Below are 23,123 nucleotides of genomic sequence, written 5' to 3'. Positions count from 1 at the left end.
GTGAGAATACAAAAGGTCAAAGCAAAGTGTTTGTGTGTGTGTTTGATGCAGGAGAGCCAGTGGCTTGACAGTGTGTCTCTACTGATCAAGGACTCCATGGAAGGGGACATGATTGACAACCTCTCTGGATCAGTTTTCCATCATTACTGCTCTCCTCCCGTCTGCAAGGACTGCAAGAGCCACCCACAAGAGGTGAGTGGGGTCGAATCTACACTTACATGCAAACGTCCCTCCTCTCTGTGCAGCTCTTGATTTTAATCATGTAGTCTTTATAATTAAGACTTTCATCAGAATTTTTTTTCTAACAACTCACATGTGTGGTTAAGAGTTTAGAATGATATGTATCATGTAAACTGTCATTGCTTTTATCTACATGTACTAAATGTCTTCCTATACTTTGTAACTCACAAATAATGATGAGTGAAGTTCAACTGCAGAGGCGTGAAGTCGTCAATCCTGCAGATTTCTGTAATATCCAGAACAAGTGTAACTCTTTGGTGTTTGCTAATACACACATTCACATACAAAGGTAAAGCATGTTTAAAGCCCACATTTGAACTTTCACATAATCTATTGCTCTTAAAGCTGGGGTTGGTAATCAGATTTAGATACACTTTTTGTTATACTGGTTAAAATGATCTTTATGTCCTGATGGTAATCAATACATAATGTGTTCCTAAAAAAGAGTGAAAAAAAGACACTATCTACAGCCGGAGTAAACCTGGGAAAACACCAAGCAATCACTGTTTTTTGGGTGCCAAAATTTTAAACCATTCAAATCCCGTCCTGCCATTCTGCCCGCCTCCTGCGCGTACATTTCCCTGGCGTGCACTCTGAGTTCCCGTCTCCTGCCTCTGCTTCCCCTGACTCTACTCACTGCCCCTCTCGCTCGACCTCGGGCCTGTCCCCTCTGACCCGATGAGGTGCTTTGCTCAGGACTGTTGTCCGGATCAGAGTCTAAAAAGCTCTCACCACGGGGGCTCTGACAAGCAGAAGAATGAATGACATTTAGTAAGTCCTACAGAAAATGTACATGTACTGTAGCGTCTGTCCGGATGCTGTAGGGATGACGAGCCGATTCGTGAACACGTTGATCTTTAATAACCGGTCACTGTCGGCCGTGATCACGCCAACCAACAAAACAACAATCAATGTTTGAATGAATGAAGAACTTCTCCTCTTGTCTCTCCTCTCTCCAGCTCACACACTCTACACCTCTTCTGATGCCTTCACTGACCGTCAACACTGTAGGAATTAAGAACATCTACACTGAACACGTTTAACATTTAACAGTAGAGCTGTTACAGTATTATATGTATTATAACTTTTCTCCTGATATCGTGTCACCAGTACAACTGGATAATGCTAGCATGATAGTTGTGAGTACTAACAGCAGCCATGTTTGTTTTTGTTTTGAACTTTCACTTTGATAATGTTTTGGTGAGGACCGGTTTTGAATCGGTCACGATCATATGGTCGCAAGTCAGCGGCGTCGTTTTGGAGGAGCTCTGAGGGAGGAGGGGAGGGGTTAGACGGAGTCCTGAGGAAATGCTACATTCAAATTCATGCTAGTTTTCCGAGACTACCAACCCCAGCTTTAAATACAAATATAAATTCAACTTATGGCAAAATAAAAACGTCATATTTCCCATATGTTCAGAAGTTGCAGCACAAGGTCTTCATTTCTTTTTCTTAATGTAACCTTTATCTAACCAGGTTGGACACGAAACCAGAGCAAACTGAATGCAGCTACACAACTTTCTGAGCGACTTTGTGCCTTGATATTTTTGGGTAACGTACTTTGTGAATTGGACCTTAGGATGGAGCAGATAGTGGGGGCAATTTTGTGCAATTCTTGGTGCAATTAGCCTCTGCAACCCATTCTTAATGGATCCCCTCCTTGGTGTTTTGTGGAACAGGTAGGATGAGTAGTATGAAAGACGACAGGTACTCTAGTGATGTTCTGTACGTTGCCCCAGTTACAAGCTTTTGTACTCCAAAAGAAGCAACTTTCAGACTCCAAGATAAACACCAGAGCTCTGCTGTTCAGCTTCAAAGCAGTCAGATCCTTCACAGAAACCCTGTCTGCATAACAAACAAACCCTATGTGTGAAAAACAGACTGAGAATCTGTCTATCCCATAATGTATGTGGCTTTAACACATCACATTAGTCACGCTGTATGTGATGGAAGGTAAAGTCTCACATGACTAAATCTCCTGAATGTGTGGATGTCTGCCAAACCAAACAGCAACACTGAGCATCAAATATCATTCAGAGGAGGAGACTGTGTGTGTGTGTGTGTGTGTGTGTGTGTGTGTGTGTGTGTGTGTGTGTGTGTGTGTGTGTGTGTGTGTGTGTGTGTGTGTGTGTGTGTGTGTGTGTGTCAGTCCCACATCTGTACACATCTGTATCCTCTGATCAATATAAGATCAAACGTCTCACTGAATCCACATCATCCTCCACGGGCTGTTTGTTTACAGTTCACTGATATGTATTTATGTGTTTGTTTGTATGTCTACAGATAGAGAGAGCCACTGTACAAAGCCAGTGTGCTCAAAAGATTCAACACATTTATATCCATACTTTTCCTTCTACTAATGATTTCCTATATTTATTAAACATGTTGTATAATATCATTTTCATGTATTTTAGGGTTGGAATGCCAGCACAGCATTTAGTAGTGTTATATATATTAATATTTATATTTTTAATCTATTATCTTTTGTTGTTTTTATTCGTCCACGATGTTATTGTCCTTGTTTCATTGTCCTTTTATTTGTCTTCCTCCCATTTCTCTTTTATTGTCTTTTAGTTTCTATCCTATTTTAAAAACACTTTGTAACCCTGTTTTGAAAAGTGCTATATACATTAAAATTATAAAATATATTATAACAATATTATTGTACAAAGTATTATAAAAGTATTATCATAAAATTGTAATTATTATTATTATTATTATTATTATTATTATTATTAATAATAATAATAATAATAATAATAATAATAATAATATTCGTAGTAGTAGTAGTAGTGTTTTTATTATTTTTATTATTATTATTATTCTCTGAAATGTCTTTCAAATTTTTGAAGCACTTTGTTACTCTGTTTTGAAAAGTGCTGTAGAAATTAAAATTATAAAAATTATTAGAGCAATAATATTATAAAATATATTATTACATTATTGTTATACAATTATTATTATTATTACTGGTATTGTTGTTATTATTATTATTATTATTATTATTATTATTATTATTATTATTATTATAAGTGTATTTATATTTTTTAAAGCAAGTTTTAACCTTGTTTTGAGGAGTGCTCTATAGATTGGAATCATTAAAAGCGTTATTATTATTATTATTATTTAAAAATATATATATATGTTTCTAAATGTAAAAAATCTATATCCCTGAGAAGGTTGATTGTGAGAAAAAACCCTTAAGTTATTCAGTTATCATTTCATCATATATCACAATTACCAAGATGTTTTTCTGGTGCAGTTTAAAAACTGAAGGTTAAGATATAAGCTGCTGTAATGTATGGGAGATACCCATTAGAACCAGTTTCACCAGTTAAATCCCAGCAATGTGAGAGGAAGGTCATGTTGATATCTGTGTAATGGATATGCAGATGAGAAACGTATTACAATGGAGACAGTGTACAGTGTAATAGTACTTTTATCATATATTTGACATTGCTGAGTCTTTCAAGTAAATTAGAAAAATGTGCACCAGCTGTGTGCAACGTCCTTGTTTTTTTTCAATGGAGAAGCTTTACAGAGTGAGTTTCTTTCAGCCATTCGTGACTAAAAATAGATGTTTGTTAAACAGAAAGAGATAAAAAAAAAAAATACAGCCTACCGTACAAAACGTTTACACCCTTCTTCAAATCATTCAAGTAATGTGAGTCCTACGTTTCACAAGCAGCAACTGCAATTTCTTTCACAATTCAGCACGTTTTAAAGAAGTAAGGGACACATTATTTCACACCCAGACATCCTGAAGTCCATTAGTTTTTATTTTTAGTGTAATACAAACTAATAGAAAGAGGGTTGATGAGAGGGAGGGATGTGGCTCACCTTTTAAGGCTTTGCTAATGTTAACGTTAGCTTGACGCTGGAGCAGCTTACAACAAAAGCAACGCTACTGTGTCCTTTACTGTCACATCAATGTTGACTGAAGCCGATGCACATACAAACAATATGTGTTTGTCTGAAATAATGTAGCTTGTAAATCTTCATCCTACCATCTTCTTCAACATGTGAGGCTTACTAACAACGAATATATTAAAGGTGACATATCATGCAAAATTGACTTTTTAATGGTTCTTTACCTGAAATATGTGTCCCTGGCATGTCTACAAACCCAGCGAGATTGAAAAAATCCATTCTGCCCCTGTTTTGATTTCTCCACCTTTCTGTAAATGTGTGTGAAACGAGTCGTTTCAGACTTCCGTGTTTTTGTTACGTAACAACAATATCCGGTCTGTCACGGAGTCAGAGCTCGGAGCTTGTTCAGCCCATAGACTGTATAAAATAATACTGAATCCCCCCCTCCGTTTTTCATTACCTGCACACGTGTGCTAACAAGGAGCTTAGGAGGGAGATGGAGGCATGCTAGTTGTAGGCTGTCTTAATAAACACAAAGGTCGGTTTTACTCCCCATGTCTGCAGATTTGAAGATCTAGTGGATGATTTTTATTTATCATGGATAAGTGCTAGCGCTAGTTAGCATAGCTACATAGCTACATGTCGTAGCTGTAGCTGTGTAGCAAGACACACGTCGACATACTGACAAATAAAACAACAAGAAACAAAGAATCTGTGACCAATCCTTCAGAAAAGGTCCTGCTGCCTTTCTGGCAGAGGTCGGTTTTACTCCCTACGTCTGCAGATTTGAAGATCTAGTCGATGATTTTTATTTGTCATGGATAAGTGCTAGCGCTAATTAGCATAGCCACATAGCTACATGTTCATAGCTGTAGCTGTAACTGTGTACCAAGATACACGTCGACATACTGACAAATAAAACAACAAGAAACACTAAATCTGTGACCAATCCTTCAGAAAGCTTCTGCTGCCTTTCTGGTAGAGGTCGGTTTTACTCCCCACATCTGCAGATTTGAAGATCTAGTGGATGATTTTTATTCATCATGGATAAGTGCTAGCGCTAGTTAGCATAGCCACATAGCTACATGTTCGTAGCTGTGTACCAAGACACACGTCGACATACTGATAAATAAAACAACAAGAAACACTAAATCTGTGACCAATCCTTCAGAAAGGTCCTGCTACAGGCGCCTCTCCGTCAGGATCAGATTCTGGATCAGATTCAGAGGGTTGAAGTAACGCGATCTGTGAGCAGCCGAGTATATTCAGCCAACATGTAAACATTAGATCAACGTGCTGGACAGCCGAGGCACATCCACTTCCTGAGGGGGCGTGGTCAGAGAGAAAACAGAGTGTTCTGAAGAGGACTGAAGAAGAGGGTTTTTCAGGCATGCCAAAATCTGATTTCAAAGTGTTTTTTTGAGCATAAACTTTAAAGACATGTTTTGGGGACCTCTTAGACCAATATATATTGATGAAAAAAGCGTGATATGTCACCTTTAAAGTCAGATAAAAGCAAAAGGTGTGCTATTCAAGGAAAGTTTAAGTTCATTTGCACATTGGAGGAAACCTGTTGCTGTCAGTGTGGCCCAGGGCAAACATGATGTCAGTAAATAGAACAGTCTATTGAACCTGAACAGATGAGACCGGATGCTTTCCACAGCAACATGTTTACTGTTTTTGAAAAGCACTTATTAAACAATGTAAAAATCAATGATAAGTATTCATTATAAATAAATCAGACTTTATTTGTAAAGTGATTTCATACAGCATGGTGTCAGAGTTCTGTACATAAAAAGAAATGTATAGTAATGAAATAAAATAAAATATAATACAAATAAAATAGGCAAACAAGACCCAATCCCCTCCCACCCCCACCCCCTAATGCATATACAGAAAAACATTTTGAACGAGAAGAGACTCAATTAAAAACAAGAGCTAAGTTCAATCAATTAATCAATCAATCAATCTTTATTTATATAGCGCCAAATCACAACGGATGTAATCTCATCTTAATCCACCATGAGCAGAGCGCTTTGCAGCATTTAGCAATTTACAGTGGCAAGGACAAACTTCCTTTAACAGGCAGAAACCTCCAGCAGGACCAGACTCATGTTAGACATTACCACAGTCTCCAACTGCTGAGACCGTGTTGGAGAGAGGGAGAGAGGAGATGAAGAGAGAGAGAGAGAGAGGATAGTGGTGAGATGGATAGTAGTAGTTGTAGAAGCTGGAGTCTGGCACGTCCACAGCAGCAGGCCGTCCACGGCAGAGATCCAGAGGAACCTACGAGACAAGGGAGCTCAGGGACTCCAGAAAGGAATATGGTTAGTAACTTTAATGTGACAGGAAGAGTTATCCACCATGAGCAGAGCGCTTTGCAGCATTTAGCAAGTTACAGTGGCAAGGACTAATTTCCTTTAACAGGCAGAAACCTCCAGCAGGACCAGACTCATGTTGGTGAGGAAACCCTATCATAAGGTCTTATAAGAAACACTGGAGGTACCATAAAATGTTAAAGATTAAAATAGAAGAGTAAGACAAAAAAAATGGAGGTATAAAGATTATACAACACAAAGAGATAATCCCTAAAAATCTTCTAGAATAAGATAAATATAAATAATTAACTATTTAAATAAAAATAGAAAAATATTTCAAAGACTTAAGTAACAAATTAAAGTAAGACAAAGTGTGAGGAGTTCAAACACACTCAAATATAAACTTAATGAAAGTTACTAAAAGTGTTGGTCTTGAGTTTGCTTTCAAAAATGTTAAAATGATGTGCATTAGAAACTTATAGTTGTATAAGTCATAAGAAAGTGGGATGATTGAAAGCCTCTGGGCTCTGTGGGTACCATGGATGGAAGGATGAAGGTTCACAAACTCAGTGTAACTTCACATTTTTTGCTGTTCTTCATTTTTTTAATGAAGGTGAACATATGCGTACTCCATTAGAAATAAAGTCCAAAGCATAAAGCGGTGTGACGCTGTGTGATGGGATCATTATTAACCGATGTCTCCATCATGACCGTGATGACAGAAGGATGCTCAGGTCGCACTGATGCAATCAAGTTTTTATCCCTCAAAGCTTTCACAAAAGAAAAGAGTCCCTGATACATGCACATCAGCAGTATTTCTAATCTTATTATCCTGTTTTCCACATTTCCATTCATTCAAAACAAAATCAGTTACACTTAATGCCTGAATTTAATTTCTTTTAAAGCTAGAATGAGGTGTATCCAATACCAGAGAGCTTAGCTGTGAGAACGTTCAGATGTTTCCCTGCATTTGTGAACCGCTCCTCTCAAAAGTCCAACCCTGCACCTCACTGCTGAATGATTAACACCCTGAACCTGGCTGCTCATCACGTGCATTCGCTCATGACGCACGCAGATGTGTGAAAACATCAGTCACACACAATAGAACGTAATGCAGTTTCATCTCAGAGCGACAGTGATGCCGTGAATTCAACCTAACGAGCGTGCTGATTGTATATCTGAGTCTGTAGCTGTGTGTGATTCACTGCAGAGTATACCTTTCATGTGTTTACTGAAGGACTGTGACAGCGCGGCTCTTAGCCTCTGACATTACATTATGATTGCTTCACTGAAGATCTCTACAGTGGGATATTTACTGCTCTGTAAGTGTGCACATGAAAGGTACTGACATGTATGGAGGTTGCTTTGAATTCAAATATGCAGCAATGTAATAACGCCTTCATATTTATACAGCTCAGTCATCACAATTACCTCGTCCTGCTCATATTTACTCCTTGGTTGCTCTCTCTCCTCAAACCTCGGTATTGAAGCTATATCTCATATTTATCTGATTGTCTTCTCATGCATTTAGAAAATGTGCAGAAATGTATCTTCGAACAGCTTTGCATCTGAGATGCTTTGAGGAATGATAAATCTTTACCTTTTAACTTTGCTTTAAATGTAACATGTTCTCTAAATTGATTAATATCAATTCTACATTAAAGCTCCTGTGAGGAGTTTTTGAGTGGTTATGAAACAGGCTGAAATGAACAACCATGCCTCTCTATGACCTTCAAAATCAAACAAAACCATTAGAAAACATTTTAACAGTTTAAGTTTTATAATTTCTGAAGCTTGAAACAGCTGTGAGGGGGTAGGTGTCAGACGAGGTGATCAACAGCACATGGAAGCAACAATAGAGGTATCACTTTGTCCACAGGGGGCGCCAAAGTCAACGCAAACAGAAAGTCCCTACAGGAGCTTTAATAAAACAATGCTGCAAACTGTCGCAAATGTTTTCTTCTTCTTTTGCTATTTAATGCAGTCAGCATTCTTCTTCTTCTTCTGTTTGCTAATGCAGTTAACAAACAGCTTTAAGACGCTCTATCGCCACCGTCTGACGGGAATACTGTATTACAATCAAGCACCGGTAAAAGCGATGAAAATTTGTATTTTTAACATGAGAAAATATTCATATATTATATATAAGTAACTCTTCCATGAAAGAATATTCTACTATCAAAAATCATTGCCCATCCCTAATATAGAGAGGCTTTAGTCCTTATTGCAGCGGTCACTGGTTCAACTCCCAGTTGCTCGACCATTTGCGGCATGTCCTTCCCCCCGCTCTCTACTCCCCATGTTTCCTGGCTCTCTTCAGCTGTCCTACCAGTAAAGGCAAGAAATAAACAAAGACAAATAACAAACACTGAGATATGAAGAGTTGACCTTATGTTCTGTAGAGGTACAGTTGTGCATTTCAATTTCTAAATTTATTGGACTTTGACGGATACCTCATTTACTTACACTGATGCAGGGCTTTTTTTTTTTTTTGACACATATCAGAAACCTTCTCTCCTCTTACTGATTTAATTGCAATTAATTTTTTTTGTATGTTTACATCTCTGTCCATTTATCAACTTTTATTGGGTTTTTAAGAAGTCAATATATCATCACTTATTTGATTGATTAGCTCAGATATTGCTGTGTTGTTTATCGCTCCTTGTCTTTTGATTGTCTTGTGTTTTTCCTCTTTTCTTTTTTGGAATTGTGTTTTTGATTTCTTGAGTCTGAGGTTTGAAACCTGTCTGTTTATTTGTGTGTTTGTTGCACAGATCCAGCTGGCAGAGGTGGAGCAGGCGTCTCTGATGTCAGAGCAGCTGTCAGACAAGTCTTCTTCTCTGGCGCTGCCCGATGACCTCAGCCTAGACGAACACAGCAGCTACCAGCTGCTGGTCAGAGACAGCCAGGTACACACTGACACACAGAGACACTAAAACACACCTGGACATGACATGTCTGGATCTTACACATATACTGATGCCAAGTGAGGACATGCATCATGTTGTTTTTGGGTAACTGTGGCTCTATGGTCCAGTTGGTCGTCTCTCAGTTGTAGTGTTGGTTGTTTGATCCCAGCTTATGAAGTATCGTTCTGCAAGATACTGACCCCAACATGGCTCCCATAGAGTGACATGAGTGTGTGAATAAGTTAAGTTAACACTGCTGGTAAGGATTTAAAAAACTCCTATCACCACCTACTTAAATCAGAATTCATTCCTAAAAAGGTGAGTGTAATGTGTTGCTGTTTGACAAAACTCCTCTGGTTTCACTTAACAAACTGCAATGAGAATCTCCTGCAATGCACAAGCAGTGGAACATAATCATATGCAGGATACTGTATGCACAGAACTCTGATTGTGAATGACACACACTGACAAATGTGAGCTTATTGGCAGAGCCAGGATGTCCTCTTCATGGCACAAGAGTTTAAGCAGGATAGTTTACAAGGTTTTGGAAATATTTATTGGAGACTCATATCCACCACAGAGGACAAAGATGAATAACTGAGTCCCTGGAGGATTCAGGTGTCCATTAAAGTTTGACAATATAGAAGCAAAGCTCTAAGAGTTTGATGTATTATTATTATTATTATTATTATTATTATTATTATTATTATTATTATTATTATTATTATTATTATTATTATTTATTTTTTTGTGTATTATTGTCATTATTATTAATAATAATAATGTCGTTGTTATCACTTTTATCATTATTATAATTATTAATATGTATTATTATTATTTGTTATTATATTACTAGTATTATTATTGCTACTATTATTATAATTAGTATTATTATCCCTATTTATTATTGTTTGTTATTATTTTGTATTATTTTTAGTATATGTATTATTATTTTTGATCTATATTTGTTATTATCATTTATTATTGTTATTTATTATTATAATCATTATTATTTGTTATGATCATTATTATTATTAACTTCTCAGATTTTTTGTATATATATTTTATTTATATTTGTTTTTAAATATTATTATTATTTCTTTATTTCTTTGTTATTATATATTTTATCTTTCTTCATTATATAGATAGTAAGTAATGTAGAAATTGTGTGTCTAGCTGTGAAAAATCAAATTAAACAGTTAAAAAAATCCAAATAAACAGCACTATTAGTGTGAGTATATCTTCGTACTCAGCAGTAACAGCTTTATTGTCCATCCTCACAGTCAGAGTAGCAAAGGTAAAACGTGTCCGCCCTGAAACTCAAGTACCCTTTAGAATACCCAAAGATTATAATTCACTATCTTTCCACAGTTTTAATTAAACCTCCTGCACATTAAAGGCACTTTTGTGAGATTAAACTTTGATGTATGTAATAAAAAATCCACATTACCTCCAGCATTCACACAGGTACATGTCTTTAGGGCTTTGGGGAGTCACAGCTCATGTCATCTCACCGCTTCCATCCCGTTAATCATCATTAATTACTGTTTACATGCTTTACTGGCTGATTAAAACACCTGCTTTCCCATGTGCTCCTGATACAGCATGCTGGGATCTTTTCAGTGTGTGTGTGAGTGTGTGACTGAGTCTTTCATATCTCTATCTTCCCGTGAACACTTCATTCTCAGCTCACAGCGGCTCCACCTGGTCTGATTCATGGCTGCTGCGTTATTGGAGGCCGTTTTAATTCGATCCAGTTTACAAGCAACAACAGCAGCGGAGCGATTTGAAGCTTTAAAGCTCGCCATTATTCTCTTCTTTATCACACTCAGTTTTAATCAGAGGTGTATGGGCGGATAAAAGAGAGGACATGAAAAGGGAGCTTTTTGAAATTGGTAACAAATTGTGCTCAGATTTCCATTATGACAAGAGGGAATGAAAGGCTTCGGTCTGATATCTGTCCTGCTCTGGTGAACATCAGAGCACCTGGATTACACGCTCATTCTCTCTCTCCTCTTCTATTCACTCCCCTATCCTCCTTCTTTTATCACCGTTTTCCCATCATGCTCTCAGAGGGGCAGCAGTGACTCCCACAGCTCAGAGGAGTTGCCCATCCAGGGGGGCTACAGAGGGCTCCGTCCCTCCAGCTCAGGGAGCGAGCTGGGGGTCCAGGAGCTGTTTGAGGTGGGCGTCCACCCTCGCCTGGACACCCCTTCGCTGGAGAGTGCAGAAGATTGCACAGGTACAGAATCACACATTAGAAGTTCACTGTATGAGAAACTATTTTAAGTAGAATTCATCTTGCAAATACATTTTAAAAAGAAAGCTGTTAAATTTCTTATATATTTGTATTTTTCTTTCATTTTTGTTTAATCTGGAGACAAAAATAACTCATTGAGATTAAAGATCTATTTCTCAAGAGTGTCCTGGCCAAGAGAGGCAGCAGCACATGCCATGATGAACACAATAACATTTACAAAAACAGATACTGTAGTAATCTTTAAATCCTTCATGTCTTAAAACATATTTTCATTCCTTGGCTTTTAACCCAGCATGACAGTTGTGTGATCTCTGCCTCTGTCTGTTATTTTATTTGCTTTTATTTTCATTATTTTTACACAGTTTTTATGTTTTATTCATTATTTACTTTTAAGTGTCTTATTATTTAATGATTTTTACACTGTTTTTATGTGTTTTTAACATTTTTAAACTGTCTTGTGTGTTTTATTATTTTGTACAGTATTTTATGTGTTTTGAGTTATTTTTTTAAGTTTCTTATTCGTTTTATTATTTTTAGTGTTTTTATGTTTTCAATATTTTTAAAGTTTCTTATGTGTTATATTATTTTTTATGGTGTTTTATGTGTTTTTAATATTTTTTTAATTGTCTTGTGTGTTTTAATAGTTTTTAGTGTTTTATGTGCTTTGGGGTTAATTTTAAAGTTTTTTATTTGTTTTATTATTATTATTTTTTACAGTGTTTTCATGTTTTTCAGGATTTTTTAAATTTCTTGTGTTTTATTATTATTTTATTATTTTTATGGTGTTTTTATGTGTTTTTAATATTTTTTAAATTGTCTTGTGTGTATTAATATTTTTTACAGTGTTTAATTTATTTTTAATTGTTTATATAGAACATTATATGTTTTAATATTTTATTAATTTAAAAGTGTTTTTATGTTTTCAATCTTTTTTCAAGTTTCTTATGTGTTTAATTATTTTGGTATTTCTTAGTGTTTCTATTTCATATTATTTTAAGTATGTTTTATTATTTCAAAATTATTTGTGTTTTTAATTATTTTTAAAGTCTCTTATGTGTTTTATTATTAGTATTTTTTTACAGTGCTTTTTATTGTTTTTAAAGTGTCTTAGGTGTGTTATACTTTTAGATATATATTTTGCGTTTTTTTATGTTCTGTAAGTTTTAACATATTTTATTTCACTGTGCAGCACTTTGGTAAACTTTATAGTTTTTTAAACTCTGCTGTATAAATAATTTTGATTGGACTGGATCTTTAAATTGTTGTTGTTGACTTACAGTCCAGCTTTAGTCCTTCAGTCTTTTTAATCTTTTATAACATCAATGATAAAATGTTGCTGAAAGTCTGAGTTCCCTCCTTGAAGTTAAACCTCTTCAAGGGTTAGTTTTAATCCAAGAAGAGTAAAAAGGTCGGATTGAATCCTCGACATCATCTGATCATATTAAAATAATCCCTCTCTGGGTTCCTTTCATCAGCGCTTATTATCCTTATCGGCGTTCCTCCTGACCCTCGCTGGTATTTACCCTCCAGGGTTTCATTAAGCCGTGACTTTGACGTAACATTGATCGTATCATTTAAATATGAGGAGGCTTTTTCTGGATCACACACAGACACACAAGGACATACATCGCACACAGTCTGTGGAGTTCCTCTGCAATTAGCAGCCGTGATAGATGAGGGAAGAGAGGACGCCGAGATGTTGATGAATGACATGTTACTGTATGCTGCCGTCTCTCTGCTCATTTGACCGTCATGACTGCAACAGATGGAGCGAGACAAGACAATGTCACTTCAGAACATGGCACTGCAGGCATGGTGGAGACATGTAGATGGCATGTTCTATCTGACAGATGTGAAGAGGGATTAGAGGGATGATATATCACTGTTTTTTTTTTTATTTTTCACATATTATACGAACCATTAGTACATTCAAGGTAAATGACAGAGAAAAAAAATGAGAAAAAGAACATTTTTACTCACATTTTATTGAAAGAAGAGGTTGGAAATGACTCAAATTCCCAACATTAAGGTGACAAATAGACACAACAGTCTTAGACAAATTGTGGCCTTGAGTTTTGAAAAGAAATACAGAAGAAAGCATTTTAAAAAGACAAGTCTAAAGTTTTCTTTTACAAGTTGAGGTGGAGAAAAATATCTCAAATGACCACGGAGGCTGTGTCATGTCATCGTGTTTTCCTGTCTTTGATTTCCTGTTTTATTCTCTAGATTTACTTTGTGTTTCACTCTTGTTTCCTCCCTGTGTGCATTCTGTTAGTTATAAGTTGACATTATATCTTCCTCTTGTTATTAGTGATCCATATTTTGTGTTGTATTCATGTGTGTGTGTTTCCTGTTTTATTTTGTAGTTCTCAATCCCTCTATGTCCGTTTCACTTTTACTTCCTGTCTGTGTTTCCCTCCTTCTTGATCACCCTGATTAGTTTCACCTGTGTCCTGTGTTCACACCTGTTGCTCGTTAGCCTGTGTGTAAGTAGTTTCTCTCCTGCGTTGGATCCTATATTCCCGGTGGTTCTCTTGTGTTTTCTTTTCCATGTTTTGGGGTTTTGTTTGTATATTTTGTTTCTTTTTCTGTCTTTTCAAGCTTTTGCTATTAAACTTTTTCATTCTTCACTTCTACACCTGGGTTCTCCCTCCGTTTTATCACGTGACAGGCTGTTTCAGAGTCTCATGCTTTTATGCTCTGGCAGGAAATGTGTGTTTCAATATATAACCTCTTGCTAAGGATGACTTGGTTTCTAATGCATAGATGCAACTGAGAAAATCTGAACTCAGGTGAAATCAAGGTCTAGATCGTACTCTATGTTCTATATTATTAACAAAGACCCAACATCAAGACAGGATAAGATCCAGTCCCATCTTACAGCCAGGACTCAGTCTGATCTTATCTTAATCCACCATGAGCAGAGCACTTTGCAGCATTTAGCAAGTTACAGTGGCAAGGACAAACTTCCTTTAACAGCAGGACCAGACTCATGTTAGACACACATCTGCTGAGACCGTGTTGGAGAGAGGGATAGAGGGAGATGAAGAGAGAGAGATGATAGTGGTAAGACGGATAGTAGTAGTTGTAGCAGCTGGAGTCTGGCATGTCCACAGCAGCAGGAACCTACGGGACAAGGGAGCTCAGGGACTCCAGAAAGGTCTATGGTTAGTGATTTTAAAGGGACAGGAAAAGTTAAAGTAAGTCACAGGCAGAGAGAGGGGAGAAAAGGAAAGACAAGAATAGTTGCATTTTTCAGACTCTGATTTATTGCCCACATATCTTGGGTCGGGTCATGGTGGCAGTAGGCTAAGCGAGTCAACCCAGGTGTCCCTTTCCCTTACGAGCTCTAGGTCCGTGGGTGGGGGTGTCCTCCCTGTTGGAAGGGTTCAAGAGGCAGCCTGATCTCATGCCCTAACCACCTCAACTGGCTCCTTTCAATTCAAAAGGAGAATCAGCCGAACTCCTCACTCCCTCGTGATGCCTGAGCTCCCCACCCTATCTCTTAAGTTTGAGCCCTGCCACCCTTCAGAGGAAACTCATTTCAGCTCCTTGTATCTACAATCTCATCCTTTCGCTCACTACACACAGCTCATAATGAAGGTTGGAGCGGGGATCAGCTGATAAATTGAAACCTTTGGCTTAAGACTCAGCTCCCTCTTGAACGCACCGGTCTGGTACTATGCCTGCATTACTGCTGATGCTGCACCAACACACCTGTCAACCCCCACCTTTGAACAAGATCCTGAGAACTCCTACACTTGAGTAGGACACACACTCACTACCTGGACTTAGCAATTCCTTGCTATGCATTAGAGAGCCATGACTTGGTCCATATCTGCCTGTATTGTTTCGTGTATGATCATCTTGAAATGAGGTGCTCCCTGAACCATGGCTTCGTCAGAGCTCCACTTAACTGTAAACTTCTCTTTTCAGATGGAGAAGGAAAAGGTTGCAGCGGTGGCGTCGGCGGATCTTCACCTGTCTTCCACCTACCTGCAGACTTCTTCCACCCGGCTGCAGCGGCTCACCCAGGCAGTCCGGAGAACGGGGTCAGCCCGGGACACAGAGGGCCATCCAGGCTGGCCTCCCCGGCCTCGTGGGCCTCCCTCCGCTCGCCCGGAGCCAACAGCAGGCCCCTGAGCTCTCAGGTATTATGGACAGCTGAATGGATCGCCGCTGTGTGTCTTGATGGAGAGATGGATGAGTGGTCGGTTAGACGAATGAGGACCTGACGTCTCTGTGCAACACATCAGAGACTTGATGGAAGAGTGTAAATAGATATTTCGTAGGTTTGTTCAGTGAACCAGAGTTGTCATGCATCAGAAACACTTCAGGCAGTCAGATGGGATTTACTTAATGAAGTATAAAAATAAGCTTGTGAGGCTGAATACGGTGATCCTGATGCCTGGTATAATCCTGCATCCTGATTTGTGGCAACACAGAGTAAAAACATGCTTATTTATGAGCCAAAAATGAAGATTTAAACAAGTCTAATCAGCCTGTCTGCTGTTACTGAGCCTAAAATGGCTTGGTAATAAGTATGCAGTTATTTAGATTAAAACCTGCTGCATCATAGTGACATACTGGGATCAATCAATCTTTATTTATATAGCACCAAATCACAACGAACGTTATCTGAAGACGCTTTCCAAACAGAGCAGGTCTAGACCGTACTCTGTGTTCTATTATTAACAAAGACCCAACATCAAGACAGGATCAGATCCAGTACCATCTTACAGACAGGACTCAGTCTGATCTCATCTTAATCCACCATGAGCAGAGAACTTTGCAGCATTTAGCAAGTTACAGTGGCAAGGACAAACTTCCTTTAACAGGCAGAAACCTCCAGCAGGACCAGACTCATGTTAGACACACATCTGCTGAGACCGAGTTGGAGAGAGGGATAGAGGGAGATGAAGAGAGAGAGAGATGAAAGTCGTGAGACGGATAGCAGCAGGCCGTCTACAGCAGAGATGCAGCAGGAACCTACGAGACAAGGGAGCTGAGGGACTCCAGAAAGGTCTATGGTTAGTGACTTTAAAAGGACAGAGAGAGTTAAAGTAAGTGATTTGCAGACAGAGGAGAGAGATGGGGTCCCAGTGTGTCAGTTCCCCCTGGCAGTCTAAGTCTGTAGCAGCATAATTAAGAGCTGGTCCAAGCCTGATCCAGCTCTAACTATAAGCTTTATCAAAAAGGAAAGTTTGAAGCCTACTCTTAAAAGTAGAGAGGGGGTTTTCCTCCCGGACCCTGACTGGTAGATGATTCCAAAGGAGAGGTGCCTGATAACTTATGGCTCGACCTCCCATTCTACTTTTAGGTACCACGAGCAGACCTGCATGCTTGGATCGTACGGATCTAGAGGGGTAATAGGGTCATATGAGACAAGGGAGTTCAGGGACTCCAGAAAGGTCTATGGTTAGTAACTTTAATAGGACAGGAAGAGTTAAATGAAGAGACAGACAGACAGACAGGGGGGATCCAAGTGTGTCAGTTCCCCCAGCAGTCTAAGTCTATAGCAGCATAACTAAGAGCTGGCCCAAGCCTGATCCAGCTCTAACTATAAGCTTTATCAAAAAGGAAAGTTTGAAGCCTACTCTTAAAAGTAGAGAGGGTGTCTACCTCCCGGACCCTGACTGGTAGATGATTCCAAAGGAGAGGTGCCTGATAACTGAAGCTAGTGTTCTAGAGGGGTAACAGGGCACTATGAGCTCTTTAAGATACGAAGGTGCTGGCATAGTTCCACCAGGAACCTCGGTAGGACTTAATATTGTCCTCATAAGCCATGCAGACCTGAGCTCACACAAACTGTAAACACACACCCTCTCTCTTGATGTGGTGTGAAAACTCCTGAGAGAAGATCCGGTCGTACTTTAAGCTCGGGTTTCCTCTGTACTCCATCTTACCTCCTGCCTCTTGGCTTCTGCACGAAACGAGCACAAATGAAAAAGTTCCTATTTTAGTTCTGGTGTAACCATGGAGACGGATGTTCCTTTTCTCTCTCTTCCTCTACCTGGTTGGTTTGTTTAGCTCGTGCCTGAGAGCCTCTGTGATCCTCAGCTGCTACAGTAATGCTCTGCGGCACTCAGCTAATTAGCCCGGCCAGCCCCTGAGTCTGATACAGACTCCGTGCACGCTGTGTTTCTTGGCTCTCCTTCTTCAGAGTCTCTCTTGTCACTTGTGTTTCCTTCATCTCTGCACGCCGTTCTCTGGTGGTCTTTCTCTTTATGCCTTTGTCCTCTTTATTTTAGTCATTTTTCTGTGGATCCTCCATTTCTCCTTTGTCAAAATATCTGACTTTCCCCAGAGGTCTTGTACAGCGATATCAGGGTATTAACTTTGCATGAAAAATGACTTACACCCAACTGTCCATGTGGCGTTTTCCATAAAACAGGTAGTAGAAGATACATCTGGTGGTTTAACAAGCAGGAATTAACAATCAGCAGTAATTTTGCTCCATGGTTCTGAAACACTTAAAAAAACAGCAGCTTCCAGGTTTAGTGAAGTAAAATTACTGCTTTTATTAAAGCATTTTGGTGCTTTTAAAGAGAGAAATAAAACATCTTTATGTGACTAACAGGGATCTTACCATCACAAAAAAAGGCCCACCTCTGAGGGATCACTTTTGTGACACAGCTGTGAACAGTACCTGACTTTATCTCAGAGTTAAAGCTGGGGTTGGTAGTCAGATTTAGATACACTTTTTGTTATACTGGTTAAAATGATCTGTAGGTCCCGATGGCAATCAATACATAATGTGTTCTTAAAAAAGAGTGAAAAAAAAGCCGCTATCTACAGTACAGCCGGAGTAAACCTGGGAAAACACCAACCAATCCCTGCCATGAGGAGCCAAAATATGAAACCAATCAAATCCTGTCCTGCCGTTCAGCCCGCCTCCTGCAGAACGTACATTTCATGTTTGTTTGTGTTTTTAACTTTCACTGTGAGAATGTTTTGGTGTTTTCTTACCGCTGAGTGAGACATGAGTTCACGTAGTCCAAAACACAAACGATGTGCTGAGGACCGGTTTTGAATCAGTCACCATCATATGGTCGTGAATCAGCGGCGCTCAAATTCATGCTAGTTTACGGTGACTACCAACCCCAGCTTTAACTGGATGTTACAAATCAAGGCTTGAATTCAAATCATGCACCTTAAATAGGTTTACTTTAAAACAGGTTCAGTCATTTCAAAGTAAGTAGGACAAAACAAAATAATCAAGTCTCCACAATGGACTGTATAATTAGTGGATGTAGTATACGTGACGTCACCCATCTGTTTTTGTAGCCCTATTTTGAAGCCAATCATTGGTGGGAGCCATCTTGGAAATGTTGAACTCTACCTAACTTCTGTCGATCTAGTGTGAGGTAAAGAGGCGGACATTGAGCCTCCAAGCCAACAGCTACAGTGTTCCCGCCTGTCAGTCAAGTCAGCTGTGCCTCTAATTATTGAATTAAGGAAAACTCATAATCTTAATATCTTCAAAACTGCAGTGTTTCTGGTTCTTTTGGAGCCAGCCTCAAGTGGACACACTTGGTCTTAACATTATTTGCAGGAGATATGTGTTACCTGGGGACCTCTGAGAATTTATGAATTTCCCCTGATGTCAGTGTTTGGTGCATTCACACTGGATAAGCAGAGTCTGTAATTCACTTGACTTTACTACCGAGGCGCTGCCGGTAGTTTGTAGGTAGTTTGTATTGAGCCTAACCCTCAGCATTTCCCCCTATATTTTCTAAAGTAAGATAAATGTATTTGAAAGTGTGTGTGTGGGTGATTTACAGCGCTGCACCTTTTTTTAAAACTCTATACAAAAAGGCAACAAGGTGCACCTTGTATTTTGCAGGCAACTTTACCTTAATGTACACATACTTTTACTATATGAAGGGCACTGAACCTGTTTGAAAGATAGGAAATGTTTCTTACTGCACGCTGCAAAGCACGTCTTCCATCTGATCACTCTTACACAACTTCTTTTTTTTTTTATGGATTTTACTTTCTTTTCATTTCTATGAAGAGTTCATCATGAATCAGCTGAATTTGCACCCAAAAATGTCAAAACACACGTGTTCATGTCCAACACAGCCTCAAATATCTGAGATTCCAATTCAGGCTGGATTAATATTATGGGAGGACCTCTGTGTGTGCTGAAATATGTTAGATGAATTGCCCTTTAGTGAGTCTGTACTTTACAAATTACAGGCCTGGTCGATTCGCAGTGAATTAAAAACACAGACATCCTTCATAATTGTTTCAAACTATTAAATGTCCCCAGGTAATACTGGTCCCATGTGAATATGTCTTTAGTTAAACTGTCTGCTGGTGCAGTACTGCTTTCTGTCACCCTCTTACACCACCTTTCTCCTCTCTGTGCAGCACCCGTCCCACAGTGACTCCTCCCTGGCCACGGGCAGTTCAGAAGGCAGCCTGCAGACCACTCTGGAGGAAGGGCTCAGCTTTAGCGTCTCTCCACCTGGAGATCATGATCTCCCCGTGCCTCTCCACTGCCCCCTCCCCAGCCACTCCTCCTCACAGGGAAAAGCCACAGGAGATCAAGGCCACCATTTACTCAAGAGACGCAGCACTACTTTCACCCTCCAGGCCACCAGGGGGCACCAGAGGAGCCAGAGCAGCTGCGGTGGCGGCAGCACCAGTCCCGGTTGCCCCCGACAGGACTCCATGGACCCTTCAGACGAGGACGTGGGCACAGGGACGGGCGGGGACGCGTTTCGGCAGAACAGTGAACACTTGTCGGAAACTCTGAACAGCCTCTCGTTGACGTCGCTGCTCAGCCCGGGCTCTCTGGCGCCCCCTCTGGTGAAGAAGTGTAACAGCACAGGCTCACTGGACACAACGAATCTAGCCACACGGAGTAAAGATGGACGCAACTTTTACGGCATTGACTCCCATGGGTACTTGTCCAACCCATGGACGGAGGGCGGGGCGAGGGGGGACAAAGAGGACAGTGATCTCACAGCCTTTAGCATAAAAAGCAGCAGCCAGCCGACAGACACAAGCTCCAGGAAGAATAGATGAAACACTTGTTGCCTCTCTGTAGTTAAACTCCGTAACACTTTCCATCTGTGGACCTTGATCAGTACAGGGAGACTTTTCATACACGTCCAGTGAACCTGATTCTGAAAATCTTTCGTCTTTGAGTCGTCTTTTTCTCTTGGATGTGGCTGCTCGGGATCAGTCGCTTCTCAAAAGATTACAGCTGCTTCTGAGTTCAGACATCCTGTTTTTCTCCGCAGGATATGTGGCTGCTTTTTTCTGAAAGGACTGAACGATGATACCAGGGGCTTAAGGCTTTTAGCGTGGACCAGGATTCAGCTTTGACAGACGCAGGCTTTTCCATTTGAGCCATGCTGAAAGAAAAGACTGCTTTGGAAGCCATCAGAGACAGACCTGAAGATGACACGTTGATGAACATTATCCAGGGGATGATATTTACAGGGGATACAAATCTATTTCAGAGCTTGCTTGACCCGACGTGCCCTCAACCTTTGTGCTAAAAGAAACATCTGAACAGGACAGATGACCGACTCTGACTCTTCTTTTGAAGAGGAGCTGAACTTTGTACAGATTTTTGTAATAACACATCGCTAACAGTAGCATTTCCCAACCTCCTTGCCTGTTTAGCAGATTCGTTGGGTAACAGAAAATTGAAAGGATGTATATTTTCTGTGTTCTTTTTTCAACTTCAGCGTATTGAAGTTGTGTGAATGTAGACGCGTCCATCCGTCCGTCTCTGTTTGTGAGAAAGATGGTAGACCAAGACAGCGAAAGGGAGCCTGGCTTCGTCTGAAAAAGTGACAAAGAGACTTTTGAAATAGAAGAATGGTTTTCCGCTGCTGAGAATACATGCGGGTTGTTTAGTGGGAGCATTGGACACTTTCAAAGTGGACTCTGTGTGCTTTCTAAGAAACCCATGAAAGGGCTAAAATGTATTGAGTGCAGACCTGGGCCAAAATGAACAGCAAATAATGATTTCGCTACCAAACGTGATGATCAAACTGTCTCTAAATATATCAAATAATTTCCTAAAACTAATAATATGTGAGAGATGTGTCACTGAGATGAACTCTGACTTGTACAAACTGTCCCTGGAAGAATCTTTATTTCAGAGGATTTAGAGAATAACTTGATTTCAAATTAAACCCACTAAAAAGGACTTTCTCAGCAATCGTACCCCCTCCTCAGGTTTTACAGGAGTAGTAGTGTTTAAAGGTCTAATATAAAGTTTGCCAGGGGGTAAATAAAAAATAATAAAAGTCCAACTTAATATGTACATAAGGGGCGTAAAAAATTAAGAAGAAGGTTTCATGTCGTCCAGCTTCCCCTGAGTTCTCCCGGCTCTGCTCTGAAACAAAGACAGCGACATTTAACATGCAACTAAGAGTTAAATATGAGTGCTTAGTGATCCGGCGATGCAAATTAAAACAGGTTTGATTCAGTATTTCAGCATGTTACTACTGTCTACAGATAAGCAACCCAGACATGCCATGGTAGCAACATGCTAACAGCGCGGGTGTAGAGATGTTACCGTTGCTCTGTCAGCCGAACATTAGGAGCATGTGACTCTGTACAGACATTCTTTATGTCCAGTCCTTTTCACCTCATCAATCCCCTGAGATATCCCACAGTGATGCACAGTGTCGTGCATCAACAAAAGACAAATCAATGCTCCCCTCACTTCACATTGCAGCTTCATTTGTGGCCCATTCATTTATCCCTCCACCATTTTTTAAAAATATTGTTAAGTGTACAAATTTGTCCAATAATACAGTGGTTCCCCGAGGTGGAGATCAGCAGCCTGTTGCACAAGCTGTGCATAAGTTGAGTCCTAAGTGAGGGTGTAAAGTCCTCCCTAAACCGTACGTTGAAACTAGTTAGTTTGTAACTTAAGTTGTGACATAGTTTGGTTGCACCACGGAGACGTAAGGTTCATCTTAACTAGTAGACAGTAACGTCCAAACTAACCAAAACATTGTCGCAGATATGACGTATACACTTCCAGCAGCCAATCAGAGGAAAGCACCACTTTTGATGCATCGTTATCTTTCGTGCCTAATCGTCTCAGAACTGACCAACGGCTGAAACAAACTGAAGTAAGGTGATAACTACAGTCTAAATCCTTAATCTACGGTGTGTGTATAATAACAGTGACATCGAGTGGTACAATTATCAACTACAACATATGTTAATCATAGGAGAACAAATCTTGGTCTTCATATTTTTCCAAAGGATTTAATTTCTCGCGGATATCGCGTATATACATTCTATGGTTGCAGACGTCATATAGCTGGGAGGACCCTCTGTATCTCCTCATCATCCCACTTTTCAAAACGATGCGCCATGGCAGCCGATATACTGTACGGAGGACTTTACACCTACTAGGAGCTAAGTGTAATAATTAAGTTGCAACTTAGGTTTACGTTGGAACTATCTCAGCTGGTGCAACGCCCAAAACGTTAGTAGAGTGTAAAAAATGACGTTCAAACTAGGCTACGTTTGAATTTACGC

General features: G+C 39.5%; 1 protein-coding gene across 1 annotated transcript in view; it reads left to right on the top strand.

Annotated features, from left to right (window-relative positions):
* Positions 1 to 21,769, top strand: part of cacna1ia (calcium voltage-gated channel subunit alpha1 Ia) — a 427,222-nt gene extending 405,453 nt beyond the window's left edge. Inside the window, exons 36-40 of the mRNA XM_034687815.1 lie at positions 52 to 192; positions 9,203 to 9,337; positions 11,411 to 11,579; positions 15,534 to 15,748; positions 19,974 to 21,769. Coding sequence (XP_034543706.1) covers positions 52 to 192; positions 9,203 to 9,337; positions 11,411 to 11,579; positions 15,534 to 15,748; positions 19,974 to 20,633 — 1,320 coding nt within the window. The 3' untranslated portion in view covers positions 20,634 to 21,769. The remainder of the gene's footprint in view (positions 1 to 51; positions 193 to 9,202; positions 9,338 to 11,410; positions 11,580 to 15,533; positions 15,749 to 19,973) is intronic.
* Positions 21,770 to 23,123: the final 1,354 nt, after the last annotated feature.

Source organism: Notolabrus celidotus, chromosome 7, assembly GCF_009762535.1.
Source record: "Notolabrus celidotus isolate fNotCel1 chromosome 7, fNotCel1.pri, whole genome shotgun sequence".
Lineage (NCBI taxonomy): Eukaryota > Metazoa > Chordata > Actinopteri > Labriformes > Labridae > Notolabrus > Notolabrus celidotus.
The sequence above is the reverse complement of the archived record's forward strand: the minus strand, read 5'-3'. Positions and strand labels throughout refer to the sequence as shown.